The sequence below is a fragment of the Danio rerio genome, chromosome 19 (assembly GCF_052040795.2).
Source record: "Danio rerio strain M-AB ecotype USA chromosome 19, GRCz13ab, whole genome shotgun sequence".
NCBI lineage: Eukaryota > Metazoa > Chordata > Actinopteri > Cypriniformes > Danionidae > Danio > Danio rerio.
In genome coordinates this window covers 5,450,001-5,474,000 of record NC_141039.2, presented here as the reverse complement: position 1 = coordinate 5,474,000, position 24,000 = coordinate 5,450,001, and the positions used below count along the sequence as shown (strand labels likewise).

General features: G+C 33.9%; 1 protein-coding gene across 7 annotated transcripts in view; it reads left to right on the top strand.

Moving 5' to 3' along the window:
• Positions 1–24,000, top strand: part of khdrbs3 (KH domain containing, RNA binding, signal transduction associated 3) — a 218,038-nt gene that overhangs the window by 169,445 nt on the left and 24,593 nt on the right. For all 7 annotated transcript variants that reach the window (XR_015516400.1, XR_015516398.1, XR_015516395.1 and 4 more), the window contains exon 7: positions 5,403–5,485. Coding sequence is in view for 1 of the 7 variants with exons in the window: in XM_087295295.1 (XP_087151421.1) it covers positions 5,403–5,485 (83 nt within the window). In the remaining 6 variants the exon portion in view is untranslated. The remainder of the gene's footprint in view (positions 1–5,402; positions 5,486–24,000) is intronic.

Below are 24,000 nucleotides of genomic sequence, written 5' to 3'. Positions count from 1 at the left end.
GACTTTAATTTTAGTTTGCTAGTTGTTTAATTTAGCATTTTTAAATGTATATAGGCTAAATGATTGGTTGTTGGTTTGTGCTAAGTCACTGACTTTAATTTTCATTTGCTAGTTGTTTAGTTTAGCATTATCAAAAGTATATAGGCTGAATGACTGATGTTGTTGGTTTGTGCTAAGTCTGACTTTAATTTTCGTTTGCTAGTTGTTTAATTTAGCATTATTAAATGTATATAGGCTAAATGATTGGTTGTTGGTTTGTGCTAAGTCTGACTTTAATTTTCGTTTGCTAGTTGTTTAATTTGGCATTATTAATATAGGCTGAATGACTGATGTTGTTGGTTTGTGCTAAGTCACTGACTTTAATTTTAGCTTGCTAGTTGTTTAATTTTTAAAAGTAGTTGAACTATTAATGCGAATAAATGTAAGGTAAAACGGTGTTCAAACTTATGTTGCTAGCTTTTAACACTGAATAAAGCCCATCATCAGTACCTGAGGTGATCATTTTCACAGCAGTTTATGGTGTTGTTTTCCTGCGACGTTGCAGAAATAGAAACTGTTCCTAAAGTAGAAACTTTGTGTGTTGCTGTTGCAGATCTTTTTTTATGTAAAATGAATAGCTTTTATGACATTTTGCGTCAGGTAGACATTGACAAAAGTGTCTAAATGGCGTTTTATTTGATTGTTTCAACCAACATCAATGCTATCGGCAGCGAAAACTTCTCTCTTTGTTCATCTCCCAGTTGCATTTCTTCAAGTAAACTTCATTATAAATCTGAGTGTAAATGCCACTTTGCTTGTGGATTAGAGATGAAACAGTGACGGCTTCCTCTGATCGGACAGTAATGCGGGGGTCTGTGATGAGAGGGTTTTCTGTCTTTGTTTTGGTGGCTGAGGAGGATTTCGCGAATGTGAATTGAGGGCAGATGGATTTGGGGCCGGATGTGTTGGAACTGTCACCAGGGGTCAGAGCCTTTCTGCGGAGGACGTTTATCCGAAATGAAGAGGAGAACAGCAGAACTGGGCTTTGATGTTTGACTTCTGTGAGAACGTTTGAGATGATCTGACTGTGTAGGTGGGCTGAGTTTTTCTGGAAGGGAATGAAACGTTTCTGAGAGAGACATGATACTAAGTAGGGAGGAGCTGGATTTTATGTATCAGAAATTGATTGGATGGTTTAAATAAAGGGCAGGTGGTTGGAAGGGAGGGGCTTGATGACATCATCTAGGAGATTTTTGTTTATAAAAAGGTTTCTACAATGCATTATTCCTGAATGTAGGATCCATTTTCTTTTGTTCTATTACACTATTCAACATTTTTTGCCGTTTTTTTAGTTTCTTTTTATTTTTGTTTCTTAAAAAAGTTTCTAACAATGGATTATTTCTAAATGTAGTATTAGTTTTTATTTTATTCTATTATATTTTTTTACATTTACATTTTATTTAAAATTTTATGTAATTTTTATGTTTGATAAGATTTTTAAATTTTAAAAATTTTTAAAAGTTTTTTTTAATTTTAATTTAATTTTTTTATATTTAATTTTATCTTCTATATTTGATTATATTTTTATTTTACTCAACATTTTATTTTTTATTTTAAATTCATTTTTTTATTTAATTACATTTCTTTATAATTGATTATATATTTTTATTTTATTTAATATTTATTTTATTTTAATTGTATTTAATTTTTATGTTTGATTAGATTTTTTAATTTTTAAATTATTTTATTTAAAAGTTTATTTTATTTGATTTTAATTTTGTTTTTATGTTTAATTTTATTTTTTATATTTGATTAGATTTTTTTGTTTTATTTAACATTTTATTTTATTTTTATTTTGTTTTATATTAAATTTTTTTATATTTTATAAATTTTTTATTTTACATTTTATTTTATTTTTATTTTATTTTAATATTTATTTTATTTTTTATATTTGATTCGATTTTTTATTTTATTAACATTTCAATTTATTCTTATTTTATTTTTAAATTTAATTTAATTTTTTAACTATTGCATCTTTGCTGTTTTTAGTTTATTTTGATTTGTTTTTGATTTATTAAAAAAAAAATCTAGCGATGCATTATTCCTGAATGTAGTACCCATTTTTATTTTATTTATATATTATAATATTATACATTATATTTTTGTTATTTTATACAATTTTATGACACTATCTATCTAACTATTGCAGTTTTGCTAGTTTTGGTAATCGGTAGATTTTCTTGTATCCTTAATATTTTAGCATTTTGACCGACAATAATATTTATATATTGCTCATAATCACTTTACATTGCTCAAAGTCACGTTCATTAGGTTGGTGTTTCTATGATTAGTTTGAATTAAAAATGAAACCTTTTACGTTGCAAGGATGCATTTATTTGGTCAGAACTGTTATTAATATTGTATAATATAGGACAACAATTATTTAAATTAAAATGCTGTTATTTTTAACAAAGCAAACATTTTTGAGAATAATGTCAGTGAAGGAATGTAGGATGATTCTAACATGAGCGAGCACAATTGAATAATCTTTTGGTAAATAGACTTCTCCATTTTAACAGAAAACCTTAAGTTGTGATTACCACAGTGCATCTTATTGTTTGGGATAATTATTTGGAAGTCATTAATTGACCTAATATGTATTGTGTCCACATTTAAAAAATATTCTTACAGTGTAATATTCTTTTCCTCACACATTTTACTTCATTCAAATTAAATTAGCAAGTTTTCCGTCTGCAATCATCACAGAAACAATGTGAAACGCTTGTGCTGGCCTGCAAAAAAACTCTCCTTTCTACAAAGTTGCAGCTTGTTTTTCTGACCTCCGCTGACACTTTTCATTAGTCCTCATAAACGCATCACATTGAGCTGGGTGACATCTGACAGCGGGCCACAAAGCCACGCGTGTCATAAAGCAATCTGCGATGTGTCGCAATAATAGCTACATTAGATATTAACCCCCATGAAGTTTCATTATACACACTTAAAGGGTTATTATGCAATGTTAATTACAGTGTCAAAATCGTATCAGCTCTCGACTTAATGAAGCACTTTCGCAACCTTTCATTTAAGCGAAGAGCAGCTTTTCGGTTTTTATCTGCGGTCTCTGCTATTTTCTGCTCTGGAGGCATGGAGTATTAATGTCGGCCGGGTTCAGCGGAGTAGATTAACCTCTACTAGAGTTTGGGAGTGTGTGTGTGGAGACAGGATGGCTGGAAATGCTTCATCATTAAAGCAGATCTCTTGACCCTGCATTGTGAAATGCGGGATGTCCTGTAGAGATTGTCTGTCAGGCCGCATTATATACACTCAAAACGTATCAAAACGTTACTAATCACTTTTTACAGTGTAGTTAGTGAACATGACTATGTGAATTGAATCGTTCAGTCAAAATATTTTGTCAAAACACAGATTTATACTGTAACTAAACAAGAGAATGACTTTGAGTTGAAAGTTTATTGCTTATTTATCAAACTATTTGTTTATTAAAATTAATTGCTTTAGTGAATCAAATGTTTTATTAGTGAGTCGTTCAGTCAAGTGATTCATTAAGTCATTTAATTAATTGATTTGTCTAAAATATTTGTGGTTTTATTAGTGTTTGAATTATTTACTTTAACTAGTTTGTTTAAAAATATAAATTTAAGACATTGTTTATATTGTCTTTAAGTGTAAGAATGTTTTCAACAGATTACAGAATCGGTCAGTCAGTCAGTTGGTCAGTCAAACACTGAATAAATGAATACATTAATCACTCAATGAATCTATCAATGAATGAATCAATTAAGCATTCAATCAAGCAATTTGTTGAAATTACTCGTTTTATGAGTGAGTCACTGAATCTTTTAGTCCAATATAAAACACTGAAACATACAATAGGAAAACATTTATTAAATGTTTTTTTAGTCAACTGATTCATTGAAAACATTGATTCACTCAGTAATAAAACTATTTACTGTTTTTTGTGAATGAATTATAGAATCGTTTAATGAGCCAGTTTGATCAAAACACTCATACGTTCATGAAAAAAACAACTGACTCTTTTCAAGTGAGTCCTTGAATTTTTAAAGTAACCGATTTGTTCCAAAAACACTGATTCATTCATGAATAAAACAACTGATTCTTTTGAAGTGAGTCTTTAAATATTTCTAGCAACCGATTTGTTCCAAAAACACTGATTCATTCATGAACAAAACAACTGATTCTTTTAAAGTCAGTCCTTGAATCTTTAAACCAACTGATAAAAAAATGATTCATTCATAAACAAAACAACTGACTCATTTAAAGTGAGTCCTTGAATTTTTCAAGCAACTGATTTGTTCCAAAAACACTGATTCATTCACAAATAAAACAACAGACTGTTTTAAAGTGAGTCCTTGAATTTTTCAAGCAACTGATTTGTTCCAAAAACACTGATTCATTCACAAATAAAACAACAGACTGTTTTAAAGTGAGTCCTTGAATTTTTCAAGCAACTGATTTGTTCCAAAAACACTGATTCATAATGGAATAAGACCACTGGCTCTTTTAACGAGAGTCTTTAAATCTTTATTACAACCGATTTGTTAAAGAAAAACACTGATTCATTCATAAATAAAACAACTGACTCTTTTGAAGTGAGCCTGTGAATCTTTAAAGCAACAGATTTGTTCCAAAAACACTGATTCATTCATAAATAAAACAACTGACTCTTTTAAAGTGAGTCCTTGATTCTTTAAAGCAACCGATTTGTTCCAAAAAATACTGATTTATTCATGAAGAAAACAACTGACTCTTTTAAAGTGAGTCCTTAATTCTTTAAAGCAACCGATTTGTTCCAAAAAATACTGATTTATTCAGGAACAAAACAACTGACTCTTTTAAAGTGAGTCCTTGAATCTTTAAAGCAACCGATTTGTTCCAAAAACACTGAATAATTTCATGAAGAAAATAACTGACTCTTTTAAAGTGAGTCCTTGAATCTTTATAGCAACCGATTTGTTCCAAAAAGCACTGATTCATTCAGGAACAAAACAACTGACTCTTTTAAAGTGAGTCCTTGAATCTTTAAAGCAACCAATTTGTTCCAAAAAGCACTGATTTATTCAAGAACAAAACAACTGACTCTTTTAAAGTGAGTCCTTGAATCTTTAAAGCAACCGATTTGTTCCAAAAAGCACTGATTCGTTCATGAAGAAAACAACTGACTCTTTTATAGTGAGTCCTTGAATCTTTAAAGCAACCTATTTGTTCCAAAAAGCACTGATTCATTCAGGAACAAAACAACTGACTCTTTTAAAGTGAGTCCTTGAATCTTTAAGTCAACTGATTTGTTCCACTGATTCATTCAAGGATGAAACTGTTTGGTTCTCGAGTCTTTGAATCATTGACGTGGAAGTTTACAGAATGCTTTTCCTTTCCCGCAGGAATACGATGATGGATACGGAACAGCCTACGATGACCAGGGCTACGACTCGTATGACAACAACTACAACAATCAGGCACAGAAGTGAGTGTGTGTGTTTACTGGTTTTGGTGATTTATCATAATCATACTTATATGGTCTTTTGACATTCAAAATTTGCCTTTTTTTCTGTGAGGGTTTGGTTAGCAGTTTTACTTTATAAAATACATTGTGCCTAAGGAGAGTCCATGGAAAGCACCATATGTGTGTGTGCGTGAGCATGAGTATGTGTAAGTGCATGTGTGTGCGTGTATGTGTTGTCCAGTCCGCTGTCAGTGTAAAGGGCATCAGTCTTTGTGTGCGGATGTGAGGTTATATCAGACCCAGAGAGTTTATTTACAATGTAGGTCAGTGCTCACCTCTCTGTATCGAGCTGCAGAGATTGTGTAGGTCCACACAGGGCTGGACTGAAGCTTCACTGCATTGGAAATCATTCAGGCTAATGTAGGAAGCAGCTTTGAGAGTCTGAAAGAGAGAAGTGGACTGTCACGCTAATGAATCACTCCTTTATCCCACCTCAGTCTCTGCAAGAGCACAGGCAGTTTTGTAAGGCAGGGTCAGTTGTCATGATCTACCAATAGCTACTTGGGATTCAAAGTAGTGCTGGACAATATTGCAAAAAAAAAATATTATCACGATATAATGTTTAATATAATACGGTATCGATAAATATTAAATATTTGTAACAATAAATTAAAAAATATTAGGGTTTTTAATCACTTTATTTTAAATTACCAACAATACCAAGGCAAATACTTTTAATAGTCAAAAACTAAAATATTTTAACAAAATATCGGATCTCTTTATAATAAATTCAATATAAGTGTTAAAGAGACTCTTAAACTCTTAAGTGTGTGCAATGGTGAAGCGTAAATACTGAACAATCAAAGCAAAGTTAAAGGTGTGAATAATAATGATACAGTACACCTCAAACTCTGTACACAAAAGAAATATTATAATCAGATCTGAGCTTTTAGATAAAGAAACTAACCATCATTATTCAAATACATATTGCAACATTACAAACTGTTCAATGACTACATGACCACTAAAATAAAAAAAATCTTTTAGATGGGGAGCTAGTGGCAGGGACGCACAAGAAAAGAAACCAAAAAGCCACTCTGGCGATAGCCTTTCATCCTTTTTAATTTACAATCTCCTCACAGCTGCTATACGGCACTCATTTTCGCGTGTGTGTTGTAATTCTGGCCTGAAGTGACAAGCGCCATCTTTTTGGCATTTCAGTCGTAAAAAATTTATAATTTTGACTAATACGATGTATTTTTGGGGGGCTATTACCACAAATATAGCAGCAGCCTAACATATTGTAAGGCTGGTTTTGATACATTTATGGTTGAAGATTTTACAAAATACAAAGAGTGGAAGATAATCTTTACTTCATATTCAAGTGATTTTGGCATAAAAAAAACTATCCTTTTGACTAATATAATGTATTTTTTGGCTTTTACCACAAATATACAGTGGAACGTACTGTAAGGCTGGTTTTGATATATTCATGGTCAAAGATTTGACAAAAATTGAAGGAGTTTTCTGACAGAACATGATCTTAACTTTGAATTCAAATGATTTTTGGCATTAAAAAATCAGTAATGTTGACTAATGCAGTGTATTTTTTGGCTGTATTCACAAATATACAAGCAAAACATACTGTAAGGCGGGTCTTGATAAATTTATGTTTGTTAATTTTACAAAATACAAAAAGTTTCTGATGGAACATTATCTTCATTTCATATTTAGGTGATTTTGACATTAAAGAATTGATAGTTTTGACTAATACAAAACATACCAGAACACAAACATACCAGAAAAGCATACTGTAAGGCTGATTTTGATATATTTATGGTTCGAGATTTTACAAAATACAAAGAGTTTTCTGATGGAAGATGATCTTTACTTCATATTCAAGTGATTTTGGCTTTAAAATTTTTTTTTTTAATTTTGACTAATGCAATGTATTTTTGGCCTTTTACCACAAATATACCAGTAGAACATACTGTAAGGCTGATTTTAATTTACATGTATGGTTGAAGATTTGACAAAATACAAAGAGTTTTCTGACAAAACAGGATCTTTACTTAAAATCCAAATGATTTTTGGCATTAAAAGAATTAGTTATGTTGAATAATACAATGCATTTTATGGCTATTTCCACAAATATACAAGCTAAACATACTCTACGGCTGAGTTTGATACATTTATATCTGGAACTTGTATAGTTTTGGAATAGTTTTCTTGTAAAACATGATCTTTACTTAATATCCAAGTGATTTTGGCATTTAAAAAAATCTAAAATGTTGACTAACACAATGTATGTTTTGGCTATTATCAAAAATATGCCAGCAAAACACACTGTTAGGCTGCTTGTGTGATCCGGGGAAATGTATTTTCCGCTTTCTATTAGATCAAGAAGTGATCGGACTTAATTGAGCAAATGTTTTTGGTGTTTAATTTCAATAGTTTTTAATGTGATATCCTAAAAATAATGAATATGAATACAAATAAATGAATGGAAACACACCTAGGGGAAGATTTTATAAACAAATCAGGTCGTTTTAGATTCAGTTGACACGTTCTTGCCTTTTAAAATAGCTTATCAGTGGATTTAAAGATTATATTAGAAATATAGGACTGAATTCTTATAAAACCTTATTCAGTTTGAATCATTCCATCAAGCCAATAATAAAAGTGCTAATTCATACATGTGAATGATGCACAACAGAATCTAAAACCTATCGATATATAGACAATATGATTTTAAGTTTCCAGGTTCTCTTAAGCTTTTATACAAATGATTATCACTGCATTCCTTCCATTGAACACATGACCTTAGCATTGTTAGCGTCGTCCTCTATTTGAGCTATAGAGGAACATTGACATTTTATAGACTGTTCCCAGTTTCAAAAGCAGAACTGAGAGTCCTCATCTCCTTCCAATTGCTTTCATTTAAATTCAAAAAGTTGGCTTTTCTACAATTGATGGCAATTATAAAACCATCTTCTACCCTGAATGAATGTCAAGCAAGAGCGCATAATGCATGATGTACATTATTATAGATCATTACGTACACCTGTAGGTTGTGTAAAAAAATCAGACCCTTCATACAGTTGAAGTCAAATGGATGACTTCTGTAAAATTGTGTTCTTTTAAGAAATAGTGTTGTTTAATGGAGAGTTTTTTTGCTAAATATATATTTTTAAACATGATAGTTTTTATACCTAATTTACAGTTAGTCATTTAGAAGATGATTTTGTCCAAAGCGACTTACAATTGAGGTATTCAGCGATTCAAAAAGAAGAGGCAATACACACCAGAAGTGGTAATTATACAGAGGAACTGTTAGTGCTTACAGTTTTTATTTTATTTTATCAACCCAGGCTATTATTTATTCATTCTTTTATTTAATTGTGTATTTATTTATTTATTTATTTATTTATTTATTTATTTATTTATTTTTATTTTTATTTTTATTTTTATTTTTTATATATACACTACCTGGCAAAAGTCGAACAACAAATAATAACTTGACTTCTAGTTGATCATTTGGTATCAAAAGTGGCTTATATGAAAGGCAAAGGCCTCTAGATTACTCTTATTTGACCAAAATAAAAAATGATCATGCCTTGATTTTTAATTATTTAATTAGGACAGTAAGGTCTGACTTTGCTTAGACAAAAGTCTCGTCACTTAACAGAAATAATGTCCAGTATAGAATAAAAAGTCATGTTGCAGTGGAAAAAGAGTTAATATTGTGTATGACTCCCATGAGCTTGGAGGACTGCATCCATACATCTCTGCAATGACTCAAATCCCTTATTAATAAATTCATCTGGAATGGCAAAACTCTACAGATTTCTGTGAGAATCTTGGGTCCATGCAGGTTCCAATAGGGTTAAGCAAAATAATCTTATGTCAAAAGGAAAAACAAGATTAATTTGCCTACCCCGTTGGCAGGTTATTTTGCTTGTTTTAAGGATAAACTCACTTAATTTTGGCATATTATTTCTTTTAAAAAGAATTTCTTTGCTTGTCTAGAAAATGCTTACTTAATTTAAGAATTTTTCGATATTTTTATTACAAATAAGGCCAAAAATCTAAGTAGGAAAAACATTTTTTTTCCCAGAGATGGGTTGCAGCTGGAAGGGCATCCGCTTTGTAAAAAAAAACAACAAAAACATACTGGATAAGTTGGCGGTTCATTCCGCTGTAGCAACCCCAGATTAATAAAGGGACTAAGCAGACAAGAAAATGAATGAATGAATGAATGAATGAAAAACATTGTTGCAGTGCAGACAAGTTAGGACTATTAGGAAAATTACTGAAAAACAGTATATTTTTCTATAGCCATTTTTTTTTATTATTACAGTAGCTAAGTGTGATTTCTAAACTAATTTCGAGAGGATCACATACTTATGATTGATCACAGCTGGTCCTGTGATCTCTTGAATAATATTGACCTCAAAATTGTTTAATCTAACCAAACAAAGAAAACAGCTCTTTCTCCAGAAGAACAAAATATTATAGAAAATACTGTGAAAATCTCTTAAAAATCCCTAAAATTGACAACTATTTCGGCATATATTTTACGCAGAGCATGCCCTTCCAGCCGCAACCCAGTATTGGGAAACACCCATACACACTCATACACTACGACCAGTGTAGTTTATCCAATTCACCTATAGTGCATGTGTTTGGACTGTGGGGAAAACCGGAGCACCCGGAGGAAACCCATGCCAACACGGGGAGAACATGCAAACTCTACACTGAAATGCCAACTGGCCCAGCCGGGACTCGAACCAGTGATCTTCTTGCTGTGAGGCAACAGTGCTAAAAACTGAGCCATCACGCTGACATACTTTGAAAATATTTGAAAAAGAAATGAAATTTCACATGAGAGCTAATGATTTTGACGTCAAATGCATATTCGTTGAGCTTAATCCTAAACGATATGTTCCAAATGCTGATCTGAGACCAGGCCTGGTGTGTGTTTGATATAGTTGGTGCAAGGTAAATCACCTCAAGATCAACGCACATTCTATGATTAAAAGAAAAGCTGGTTTACATATCCCGGGATTACATATTACAAGATCAAAAGACTGAGGTATGAGGAAATCGACCACAGCTCAGTAACACCCAGATGATGTTTTATGAATCAAAGAACACAGAAACCTGCAGTATAATGAAGTGCACATAGACTTGGACGAAAGGCTTCTCATTAATTAGTAAAAGCGAATCAGTTCAAATAAAGCTTGGGAAAAAGAGTTTGAGTTCGGGAAGAGGCTGTTAACTCAGGGGTGCTCTGGAGAGCCGGTGTCCTGCATATTTAAGTTCCAACCCCAATTAAACTCACCTGAACCAGCTAGTCAAGCTCTTTCTAGGTATACTAGAAACTTACAGGAAGGTGTGTTGAAGGAAGTTGGAGCTAAACTATGCAGGACACCGGCCCTCCAGGACTGAGTTTGGACACCACTGTGTTAACTGATAGAAATGGAGTGGTGAAGTTGACCTGAAGAGACTGTCACATCTCATCACTGTTCGCGATCCAGCATCATGTCTTTTTGTTCACACCACAAGCCAAGTGTCAGTTCTCATATTCTGCTCAAATCCTTTTTTTCTCTATCATCCATCCATCCATCCATCCATCCATCCATCCATCCATCCATTCATCCATCCATCCATCCATCCATCCATCCATCGTTCTTTCATTTATTCTATCTATCTATCTATCTATCTATCTATCTATCTATCTATCTATCTATCTATCTATCTATCTATCTATCTATCTATCTATCTATCTATCTATCTATCTATCTATCTATCTATCTATCTATCTATCTATCCATCTATCTGTATCTGTCTATCTATCTGTCTGTCTCTGTGTGTGTGTGTGTGTCTGTCTGTCTGTCATTTGTTCTATCCATCCATCCATCCATCCATCCATCCATCCATCCATCCATCCATCCATCCAACCATCCATCCATCCATCCATCCATCCATCCATCCATCTGTTGTTCTTTCATTTCTTCTATCTATCATTTTATCTGTCTGTCTGTGTGTCTAAAAAAGGATCTTTTTTCATGCAGGGATTTCAGGAAAGGACAATTTACGGTTGTTCATTTTTACATTACACTGTACTGTACATATTGATGGCATAAATCCAAATATATATATAGATGAATAGATAAATAAAAATGGTCAAGTGGTTTACATTTTTTTAACGATAGCTGTTTATTTCTCTATTCTTAAATCATTCTGGCAACATAATCTCCTCCCCCCACAAAACATGATTTTTTTGGAATTTGTCTGATGCGTGGGTCATCATGGCATCTGGATCCCAACACAGGCATATTAGGAAAAGTGCCCAGTGTTACATTTTTGAGAACTGACAAATATATGCTTGTTGGTACATATGGCTGTATTTTGTGTGCAAAATGAGCGGCACTGCTGAATGCTTACCACCATATCGACGGCTTTTTCAGTGTGACTTGTTTGCTCGGTAACTCACCAGTCACCATGAATGGTTGTAGACTTGGGATGCAAAGCGGAGCAGACTGGGCTTCGTATCTTGTGAAGGACGATTTCAAAAACCAGAGAAAATAAAACCCATAAAAGGAGTGTGAGGTTGCGGTAGCAGCACACAGCCTACGTTGGCTTCTCTGTTGTAGTTTGCTTTTGTAAACACTATTGATTGGGTTTAAGGAAGTGGTGTGTCAACACAATCTCATGGCAATTGGTAGCTGAGACAAGTTTCGCTGTTCACTGCATTAGAATGTTAAATTTGGTGAACTCTGACCTGCGGAATTGCATCACATGATTGTGTGAGACCAACTGAAGATCAAAATATGACTTCTCTAGACAAAATTTTTTAAATATGGACCAATCGCTCGCTTTTTTAATGTCTAATCATCTTGTTTAATCCCACCCCTTTTCGCAGCGGCGACAGAATTTCGCATGCTCAAACTGTAGTGTGACCGCAGCTTAATTTAGATGAATTTGTACGGTCTTATTTGTACAATTTAGAATGATTTGCTCGTCCCCCAATGAATGTTGGGTTTAGGGGTGGGCCTCCTTTTTAAAATTCTACATTTTCATACGACTGAATTTTTACGAATTAGCCACTAAACGGACAAAATGTAAAATAGTTACGCTTCCTCATGAGATCAGGCTGGGTGTGTGGATCAGTCGATATCAAGCTGATATATTATGCATGCCGACCAACTTCTCTCACAGACATGTGCGAGATAGATGTCGAGATTTTCAAAAATATCCATAGCGGCCCCTGGTGGATTTACGAGAAATAGCAAGTATGAGAAAACGTTCCCCTCTGCTGTATTTGAGATTAGGGTTGGGGTTGGAATACACTGCACCCTCTGATGGATTTGTGAAAACAAAAACGTAGTACAGGATACATATTTGTCAGTTCTCAAAAATGTAGCACTGGACACATATTTCCAATGAACCTGGGTTGAACACTTCAGTGTTACCCGTACAAAAAAGCACTCAAAGTCAGTCAGATGTTCACCAAGGTTCCAGCTTTATCTCACCGCAGCATTAAAAGGGTCAGAGGCCAGAAGTTATGGCTTTTGACAAAAAAAAAAGTCTATGTGATTCTCCCGGATGTGTCACCTGTGGTCTGGATACAGGCATGTGTGCACTCAGTGTTCCCTGTGGACGTGCTCAAGGGTGCGTGAGAGTGTCTGACAGCATTTAAACTGCTTGTCACCACCTTCACAGTGCCATAGAGTGCCATATGGCCCACATAACACACACACACACACACACACTGAATGTCAGAGCGGCTATAGTCCTCCGCAGAGCAGTTTGTTTTGTAAAATGTCAGCGCAGTGAGTTCTGAGACTGCTTCTTTTCAAAGGTTAGCACTGCTTCAGGAGACACTACTCCGAGAGTTGAGATTTAGAGGGGGAAAAGAGCAATTATAGCAGCGGCTGATTAGAAATTCCCTCTTAGGAGATTGATTGATTGATTTTTTTTTTCCCTCTTTCTCGCCACTGTCGCCTTTGGCTTGTTCTCGGAGGGTTTTGTAAGGCTACTGTTGTTTTGTAGGCTGCTGCGGTGCAAATAAACTCGATTGAGTAATTGGTGTTTGCAAACACTTCGTACCATTTAATTCTTGCTATAGGGATTGTAGCACCACTTTAAAGTTATTAGCTTCAAATGTGTTTTATTTATCCAATTGTACGTTGAAAAAGAACTGAATATGCTGTATGTCATTAAACATTTACAGTTTTTTTTTCTATACTTTAAAGTAAACTTTAAGCACATACTGTATCAGAGAAGTGTAAGAGCACACATTTTGAATACATTTAAAAGGGATGGCTTTGGGTGAATTGTTAATCAATCTGATTTGTTGCAGTACATTTAAAAGAATCTTGAGTAGACTTGAATAAATCTTGAGTACAACTTTGGGCATCCTGAATGGAAACTGAGTAAATTTGTAGTACATTCACGGCTACATCTTGACTATTTTAAGAAATATTGAGTGCATTTGAGTGTGGTGTTGAATAGATTTGAGAAATATGTGTATGTATGTGACTGAATAATGAGTACATTTGAGTCAATCCTGTGTACATTTTAGTAAATCGTAAGCACATTTTTAGTACATTTTAAGGAAAGTTGAATAGATTTAAGTAACTTGAGTATGTTTGAGAGAACTTTGAATACTTTTTTTAGTCATTAATGAATATATTTGACTACATCTTTAGTACAGAAATCCTGATTGCATTTGAGTGAATTGTGATATCTTTGTAAGTAAATCTTAAGCACATAAGAGAATTATAAATACATTTGAGTGAATCTTAAGTACGTCAGAGGTAATAATTATGAGTACAATGAGTACATTTACAGAAGTCAGAATTAATAGCCCCCCTGAATTATTAGCTCCCTGTTTATATTTTTCCCCAATTTCTGTTTAACGGAGAGCAGATTTTTTTCAACACATTTCTAAACATGATTGTTTTAATAATTTATTTCTAATAACTGATTTATTTTATCTTTGCCATTATGACAGTAAATAATATTTGACTAGATATTTTTCAAGACACTTCTATACAGCTTAAAGTGACATTTAAAGGCTTAACTAAGTTATTTAGGTTAACTAGGCAGGTTAGGGTAATTAGGTTTTGAATAATGGTCGTTTTATCTGTAGACTAGCGAAAAAAAATTTGCTTAAAGGGGCTAATAATTTTGCCCTTAAAATAGTGTTTAAAAAAATAAAAACTGCTTTTAATTCTAGCCGAAATACAACAAATAAGATGAAAAAATATTATCAGACATACTCTGAAAATTTCCTTGATCTGTTAAACATAATTTGGGAAATATTTAAAAAAAGAAAAAAAATCAAAAGGGGGGCTAACAGTTCTGACTTTAACTGTAAGTTAATTTTGTGTTAATTTTTTTTAATTTTTTTGTTAATTTTAGTGCAATGTTAATGAAATTTTTCTATTTTGATCATGGTATGGTTTTAGAAATATTCTTTACTCTTGTAGAATTTTAGTATTACTATTATTATAATTCTAATTCCTCAATAACTATTTTACAAATATTAATTTTGATCTATGTGAGTTCTTTATATTTTTGTTTGATCTGGTCGGATTCTGCCGTGCTTCTTTGTTGAAATGGCAGAATTATAACCTGTTATTTTAAGTTCTAACATTTGAATATATATATTAATATATTTACGTTATCAATTAATGTTCAAAAATGATGTTTAATGAAACAAATACATATAATTTTAATCCCAGTTTCTTAGCAAATCCTGTCCTGTGGGCATATATATGCACTACTATAATAATAATGAAAACTTTCATTTATAAAATGTATAATTTTCATCGATCGATCAGCCAGTCAGACAGTTGGAAGGCCGCTCAACAGTGGCTTTTCACGCGAGAACAGCGCGGTCGCGAATGGCGCACGCTCCCGAGAGGCGTCCGAGACACGAAAAAGCGTGCACACTAGGTTCTCGAATTCGCGAAAACAAAAACTGCTTGAATACGTACTTCCCGGGACGTATTTCGCAGTCTCCAGAAACATCTGCGGGGCTACGTTTCCACAATGAGTCCGGGTTGCATAGTTCTACAATTCTAGAAATGTACATCACTGTTTTTTTTCTTCTTTTGATCCTATAAATCTAGAACGGGAAAAAAAAAACATTGTACACTTGATAAAGAGTGTGTTTAGTCTCAGACATACTTTTCTCTCCTCTACACCTGTATACATTCACCTTTTACTTTTACTCACACGTTCTGTCCTCTGTCCTACTTTCTCTAAGCTTCCTCAGACAGACAGGCTGATATTTTTAACTCAATTCAGCTCCGTTTTCCAGGGTTGGTGTCTTCTGCTTCCATCTCTATGGACCTTTGGTTCTGTTCAGTTCTGTTAGAGAGGCACCAAATCTGTCACAACCCAAAATTAGATTCATTTTCTTCCAAAATAACACAGTGAAGAGTCTCATCTGCGTCCGCAAGCATTCGCAGAGCACGATTTAGCCTGTAGCCTGTTCGAAGAGACAGGAGACATACTGTAATTTATGAAGAACAGGATGTTATGCTTGTATTTGAGTCTTGAAAATTACATTTTCTCTTTTATTCGAGAAAGCCATTAAACGGGACACACACACACACACACACACATACATATTTGCACTCGGGATTTAGTGTATACAGCATTTATGACTGAAAATGCAGCCGGAAAACGCTCAACTGAGGACAAAAGAGCAGGAAAAGACCTGCCGGGTCCATTTTTAGACTGTAAAAAATGGATTTAATTTCAATCTCATCATGAACGAACAATCAGAAAGCATGCTCTACAGTTCAAGTCACAATTATTAGCCTCCCATTATTTTTTTTTCAAAGTTTACCAAATGATGTTTAACAGAGCAAGGAAATTTTCACAGTATGTCTGATAATATTTTTTCTTCTGGAGAAAGTTTTATTTGTTTTATTTTGGCTAGAATAAAAGCAGTTTTTAATATTTAAAAGCCATTTTAAGGACACAATTATTAGCCCTTTAAACAATATATTTTTTCGATAGTTTAATGAACAAACCATTGTTATACAAAAACTTGCCTAATTACTCTAAACTGCCTAGTTAACCTAATTAACCTAGTTTAAATGTCACTTTAAGCTGTATAGAAGTGTCTTGAAATATATCTAATCAAGTATTATTTCATTATCTGTCATTATGGCAAAGATAAAATAAATCTGTTATTAGAGACGAGTTATTAAAATTATGTTCACAAATGTGTTGAAAAAAATCTTATTTCCATTAAATAGAAATTAAGGGAATAAATAAACAAGTGGGCTAATAATTTTAACTTAATATGTATGTGTGTGTGTTTGTGTGTGTATATATATATATATATATATATATATATATATATATATATATATATATATATATATATATATATATATATATATATATATATGTATGTGTATATATATGTATGTATATATATATATATATATATATATATATATATATATATATATATATATATATATATATATACTGTATATATATATATACATATATATATATATATATATATATATATATATATATATATATATATATATATATATATATAAATACACACAAACACACACACATACATATTAAGTTAAAATTATTAGTAATTATTAATAATTATAATTATTATTATAAAATTATTATATGTATGTATGTATATATATATATATATATATATATATATATATATATATATATATATATATATATATATATATATATATATATATATATATATATATATATATATATATATATATATATATATATTTACAGGCCAGCCTCTTAAAAGGTAGAAGTAGATCTTTTTGCAGTTATTTCCCTTATTTTCTATTTAATTATGAAGTTCAAATACTGTGTTTTAGTGATTTTTCTAAGCACTAATTTTTGCTGGATTTGCTTGTCGGATGGCTTGTCATTACTACATTTTTTGTTATAACAAAAATATTTTTTTTGTCAGTGCTTGTTTACAAATGTGCATTTAAACTGTAAGTTATTATTGTTTTATGAATAATGTAATGAGATTAGAATTTTAGAAGCATGAAAAATACTTATTTTTTTCGATGCAAATTTATTATCATCTATCATAAAAAAATCTACTTTTCTCAGTCAGATCTTGTCCATTTAAATAATAATAATTGAATTTGTCTTATAAGATTTCATCATATTGGTTACTTTCAATTTATAATGGCAGACTGTCAAAAATGAGCTCATATAAGGACCAAATTCGGGACTTTTTTAGCAGGGGGGTCGAGCACCCGATCCCCCCCTACTACAGGCCTGATTTATATATACAGTTGAAGTCAGAATTATTAGCCCCCTTCGATTTTTTTTATTCTTTTTTAAATATTTTCCAAATGGTGTTCAACAGAGCAAGGTCATTTTTACAGTATGTCTGATAATATTTTTTCTTCTGGAGAAAGTCCGATTTGTTTTATTTCAGCTAGGATAAAAGCAGCTTTTAATTTTTTATGAACCATTTTAGGGACAAAATTATTAGCCTCTTTAAGCTATATTTTTTCTTGATAGTCTACAAAACAAACCACTGTTATACAATAACTTGCCCAATTCCCCTAACCTGCCTAGTTAACTTAATTAACCTAGTTAAGCCTTTAAATGTCACTTTAAGCTGTATAGAAGTGTCTTAAAAATATCATTTAAAATATTATTTACAGTCATCATGGCAAAGATAAAATAAATCAGTTGTTAGAAATGAGTTATTAAAATTATTATGTTTAGAAATGTGTTGAAAAAATCTTACCTCCCTTAACAGAAAATTGGGGAAAAAATAAACAAGCGGTCTAATAATTTAACGGGGCTAATAATTCTGACTTCAACTGTATATATATAAAAAACAAATAATTATATTACATTCTGGAAAGTAACAGCCCTGACAGCATCGCAGAGAAAAACACGCAGAAAAAAAAAACCATACGACCCGTGCAATTAGCTGACAAAAGCTCAAAATTATCCAGTTTTCCCCTCAATTAAAGCTTGTGCTAACGTTGTTTTAACTGATGCTCAATGCACACAAATCTGTTAAAATCTCAAAAGAAAGTACTCCAGGGTCTCTTGAATCTTTAAATGTCACTTTAAGCTGAATAGTAATATCTTGAAAAATATCTAGTCAAATATTATGTGCTGTCATCATGGCAAAGATTAAAGAAGTCAGTTATTAGAAATGAACTATCAAAACTATTACGTTTAGAAATGTGTTGAAAGAATTGAGAAAAATATATACAAGAGGGCTTCAGCTGAACAAATTTGCACTTTCAATTCAGTGTATACAAAATGTGTGACTGAACATGCAGCTGAAAAACACTCAACCGAGGACAAAAAAAGCAAAAAAAGATTCATTATTTAACTAAAAATGCATTTAATTTCAATCTCATAATGAACGAACAATCTAAAAGCGTGTCTACATGCATGTTCCCTGAAAAAGACGTGTCCCATTTCCACCGTTCCTTTAAGAAAACTTTGCGACCCGTGTACGGACAACATAATTAGCACGCCGTGTGATGTTTATTCACCTTTTTCGCCCTCTAAACCTCACCCAAACTGGTTGTCTTTGAGTGAATGAAGCAGTAATTAGTGATTAGCGATAAGCCTCTCGCAGTAGATTAGACCAGCGAGACTCTTCACAGATGCCCCGCTGCTGATTTACCAGCTGTGAAAACAAGACGAGAGAAGGAGGAAACACTGAGATCACCTGGGACATGTAGTACATCATTCAGATTTAACCCCCGCCATCTGTTTAACCACACCGGAGAGACAGACAGAGACGGAGAGCAGGGGCCGAAGTGAATATCAAGTCAATGAAGGAGACCGACTCGGAGGAAACACTCTAGCTTTGTCTAGTGTGAAATGATTCACTCGGACGTTTTCATTCATTCATTTGTTTCATTTTGGCATAGTCCTTTTAATAATCAGGGGTCGCCACAGCGGAATGAACTGCCAATTTATACAGCATATGTTTTACGCAGTGGATGCCCATCCAGCCGCAACCCATCACTGGGAAACACCCATACACACTCATTCACACACATACACTACGCACAATTTAGCCCACCCAATTCACCTGTACCGCATGTCTTTGGACTGTGAGGGAAACCGGAGCACCCGGAGGAAACCCGGTGTCACGGTTGGCAAGGAGGACCCAAACGCAGAATAGACAGGAGAACACAAGGTTTATTTACAGGAGGTAAATAAGGCAATGCAGAAGGACAGTCCACACAATAGTGAAGGGTGATGGCAGGAGAACAGGCTGGTGAGGGGAGGAGACTCAGGACTTCAGGATGATACAGAGGGGAGTGTCTTATGGGAAGTGAAACAGGCTGGTCGGGAAAGGGGAAATTCCAGACTTCAGGCCAAGCAGTCAATAAGTAGCTAGCCGAACCTCCGGTTTGGGACAGGGGTGGCAAACAGATGAAACATCAAATCAAGGGGATCCACAACCAGCGAAGAATCAGGAGGCAAGTGACAAGCAACACAGCAGGACTAGACAGCTGGGAAGACAAAAAAATGAAAAAGAGCAGGCAAAAAACTAGAGCAAAATAAATATTTAGGAGGGGGAAAATAGAGCTCGTGAAATAAAATGAAACAAACAAGGAACTAATTAAAACTACTAAAAATTAAAACAAAATGTCACATCCGTCTGTGACCACCTGAGGGCGCTGTAGTGCACTAGGACTTGTAGGCACTGCAGCGTCCCAGGAACGAACTACATTTTCATACATGCCCCGCGCACACACCGGAACACCTACACTGACCTGTCATCACATCTGTTTTGTGTTGCCGTTGATTATCTGGACCATTTATACAACCATTTCACCACAGTTTGTCATCGCGTCGTTTGTCTACATTGTCTTCCTTGTCCGAGTATCCAGTAAGTTTTGTATTCATAGTTCTTTGTTCCTGATCGTGTTTTTGTAATTTCGCCTAAATCTAGTGTTATTGTTTCTGAGCCTTGTCTCTGTTTTAGTTTCTGGTTTTGTCATTTGTTTGTTACTTTGTATTTTGATCACCTCGTTGTTTCACTGTAAATAAATATCTGCACTTGGATCCGCACCTTTTTGTTTTTGTTCCTGTTTTGATCACGCTAACGTGACACAAAAGGGCGAACGAAATAAGCTATAGCTAGAAATAAAACAGAAAGCAAAACACAACAATAGGAACTAAAAAAAAAAAAGAACGAACAAAAAACTAGGTCCAGACTGGGATGGAGGATTACAAAAATGGCAAAATGAAAACTCAAAATTAGTCTTAAACTAGAAACAAAATAAAAGAATGAAAATGACAGCCACCTTGCTGAAAGAAGAAAAATAAACAAACAGAATCAAAAGGATAAATGAATTTAATATAAAGATCAAAAAGACTAGTACTAGACTAAGGCTAGACAAAAGAAACAAAACTAGACTATGTCAAAAACTAGGGATGGCTGGCGTGAAACTGACGTTTCGACACAGTGTCGAGATCCCGAAGCGCATGTGTTTCGAAACACTGCACCGAAGCATGATCCGAAACACCCAAGTCACGTGACTAAAGTGTTTCGAAACACTTGGTCACGTGACTAAAGCGATTCAAAGCATTGATCATTTCAGAGGCGTTTCAAGACCCGGAGAATTTGCATTTGAGTGGCATGATCATTTTTATGACTCGGTCCTGTATGGCCTAGTGGACCGTGCGTGTGCACATTGGTATTGTGCTTCAAATTTATTTTGGGTTCGAATCCCGACTAGTCCAAATACTCCAAAATCATGATTTTATGTATTTTAATCATGTTCCTGTTTTATGGTGTAGTCTAGATAGGATACAGCTGCGGATATGCCATCAATTTAGAATCATTTTTGTAACACTGTAAAACAATAATTCATATTTTTACAGTACTGTGATGGGTTTAGGTTTTGGATAGACGTTAATAAAATACAATAGGAAATTTAATTAATAATATAAATAATTATTGTTAACTTCTGGCCACAACTGTATCTGGTCTAGCAACAACCCTGTTTTATGAACAAAACAATACAAATTTATTTACAATGTGTTTATTCGTATGTCAGAGCAATGTTGAAACAAAACGATACAATACCTAAGCATTACCAACTGGTATTAAAGCATTTCAAAATAACTGTATCAGTCTGGATTCGAACCCATTGATGACCGCTTGACTTAACCATTTGCTGAATCAAGGCTACAAAGTCGGGTTTCATACCTCAATTTGCTCAACTGCTCTTTGCTGAAGCTGTTTCAGTGAAATACAAATAAAATGACCACTAGGTGTCACCGGAGAGTGGTGTTTCGAAATGTTTCGAAGCTTCGACACATTTTCTTCGATAGTTTCTTTGCCCATCACTATCAAAAACCTCTATTAAGCACTAAACAAGATCAGCGACAAGAACACAAAAGATAGTATGACGAACCGGCAAAGACAAGTGGAAAATGAACGCAATATAAAGGGAGTAGATAGCACGAGGAACAGGTGAACATAATTAGCCAAACAAGGACTAAACAAGGGGGCGAGGCATAGGAAAACAAGGAGGCAGGACAAGGGGAGCACATGGCCAACACAACAAAAGAGACAACCATGTGCTAATACACAAAACAAACAAAGAGACATTTAACACAGACAGGAGTGACAGGGCTGTAAGGGCTGGATCCTGACATGCGGAGGCTAATTTAGGGAGGCAAGTAAGTGTTGTTAATGTTCAGCCACTAAAATCCTCCAATGAAAGATTGATAAGACTATTTTCAGTTTCATTAGGGACCTTTAACAGCATCGATAATGTAGATTTTAATTAGTTTAACAACAAAACACAAGTAAACACCGCTATTCCGCCTAGTCTCTCCCTATATTGTTTACCACGCAACTCTAAATATTTGCTGTGAAATAGCATGTCAGTTTGGCTTGCACGCCCCCAGACAAGCACTAGTCGCTTTTAACACATGACAGAGGGTTCTTTTGCTGTGCTCGTATTTAAGGAGGCGTGGCTCTAGACGGCAGGGGAGGGACTGTGATTTAGAGATGTATGCTAAGCGGTTAGCATTGTGGAAGAGCACCTTTAATAAATGTATTATTGTTTGTTCATAGGCCATTATTTTCTTAAGTGCTACCGAATCTTCTTTCGAAAGTATTTTGTATTATATTGATACTTTACTATGTTTATTTCTTATTTATGTTTTATTTCTGATTACATAAAGTCTTGATACCTGACGCTAATATCGCTAATTGTCTCTGATAACTCCCTTAAAGTATTCTCTAAGGAGTGAAACATTCCTCTGGGTGAGCGTGCTTCATTTGACAGCATGTTTGCACTGTTTACACGTGTGTGTTGATAATTGGAGGGAATTGGACTGTGTGTGTGTGTGTGAGACTTAAATGCATCATCATTTGTGCTAAAGCTGCACCTCGACTGCAGGGTAATTGAGTAGAACAGAACAAACGCGGCGCTGGAGGAGAGCGAGCTGAAATTAAGGCCAGGAGGAATATTGACGATGTGTCAGGGAAGGAATTAAAGGTGTCTAACTAGGTTCGAACCCATGCCTGGTGTTCAGAGGAGAGCTTCTGTATGTGGTGCGAGAGGTTGTGAAGTTGACTGATGCATTACTGAACACAAAAGCTGCAGGTCTCTTCAATTCCACCTTCATGCGCGGTGGAAATGGGGGAATTTCATCACACGTGTGATATGAAACTTTCTTTTTTCTGGCCTTCACACGATCCCCGAGTTTGTGTGTGGTGGAGAATCTGCAGAGAATGGTGAATGCTGTGATGAATGAATGATTGGAATGAGGAGACGAGTTATGGTATATAATTTGTATGGCAGTATGATCAGGTTATGGCAGTATGGTTTGAATAAGCGGAGAGAAATAATGGGAGGTGTTATGGTACTGAGTGTAATTGGAGTCATAGTAGTATGATTTAAATGAGGAAGGGTTATGGTTATGGTAGTATAAGTGGAATATGGGGAGGAGTTACATTATGGTAGTATGATTTGAAAAAGGGGAGGAGTTATGTTTATGGTTGTATATATTGGACTAAGGTAAGGAGTTACAGTTATGGTAGTATGGTTTGAATAAGGAGAGGAGTTATGGTTATGGTAGTATAATTTGACTAGGGGGAGGAGTTAAAGTTATGGTAGTTTGGTTTGAATAAGGGGAGGAGTTATGGTTATGGTAGTATAATTGGACTAAGGTGAGGAGTTACAGTTATGGTAGTATGGTTTGAATAAGGGGAGGAGTTATGGTTATGGTAGTATAATTTGACTAAGGGGAGGATTTAAAGTTATGGTAGTATGGTTTGAATAAGGGGAGGAGTTATGGTTATGGTAGTATAATTTGACTAAGGGGAGGATTTAAACTTATAGTAGTATGGTTCGAATAAGGGGAGGAGTTATGGTTATGGTAGTATAATTGTAATAAGAAGAGGGAGTTGGGTTATGGTAGTATGATTTGAATTAGGGGAGGAGTTAAGGTTATGGTAATAATTAAAATATGAG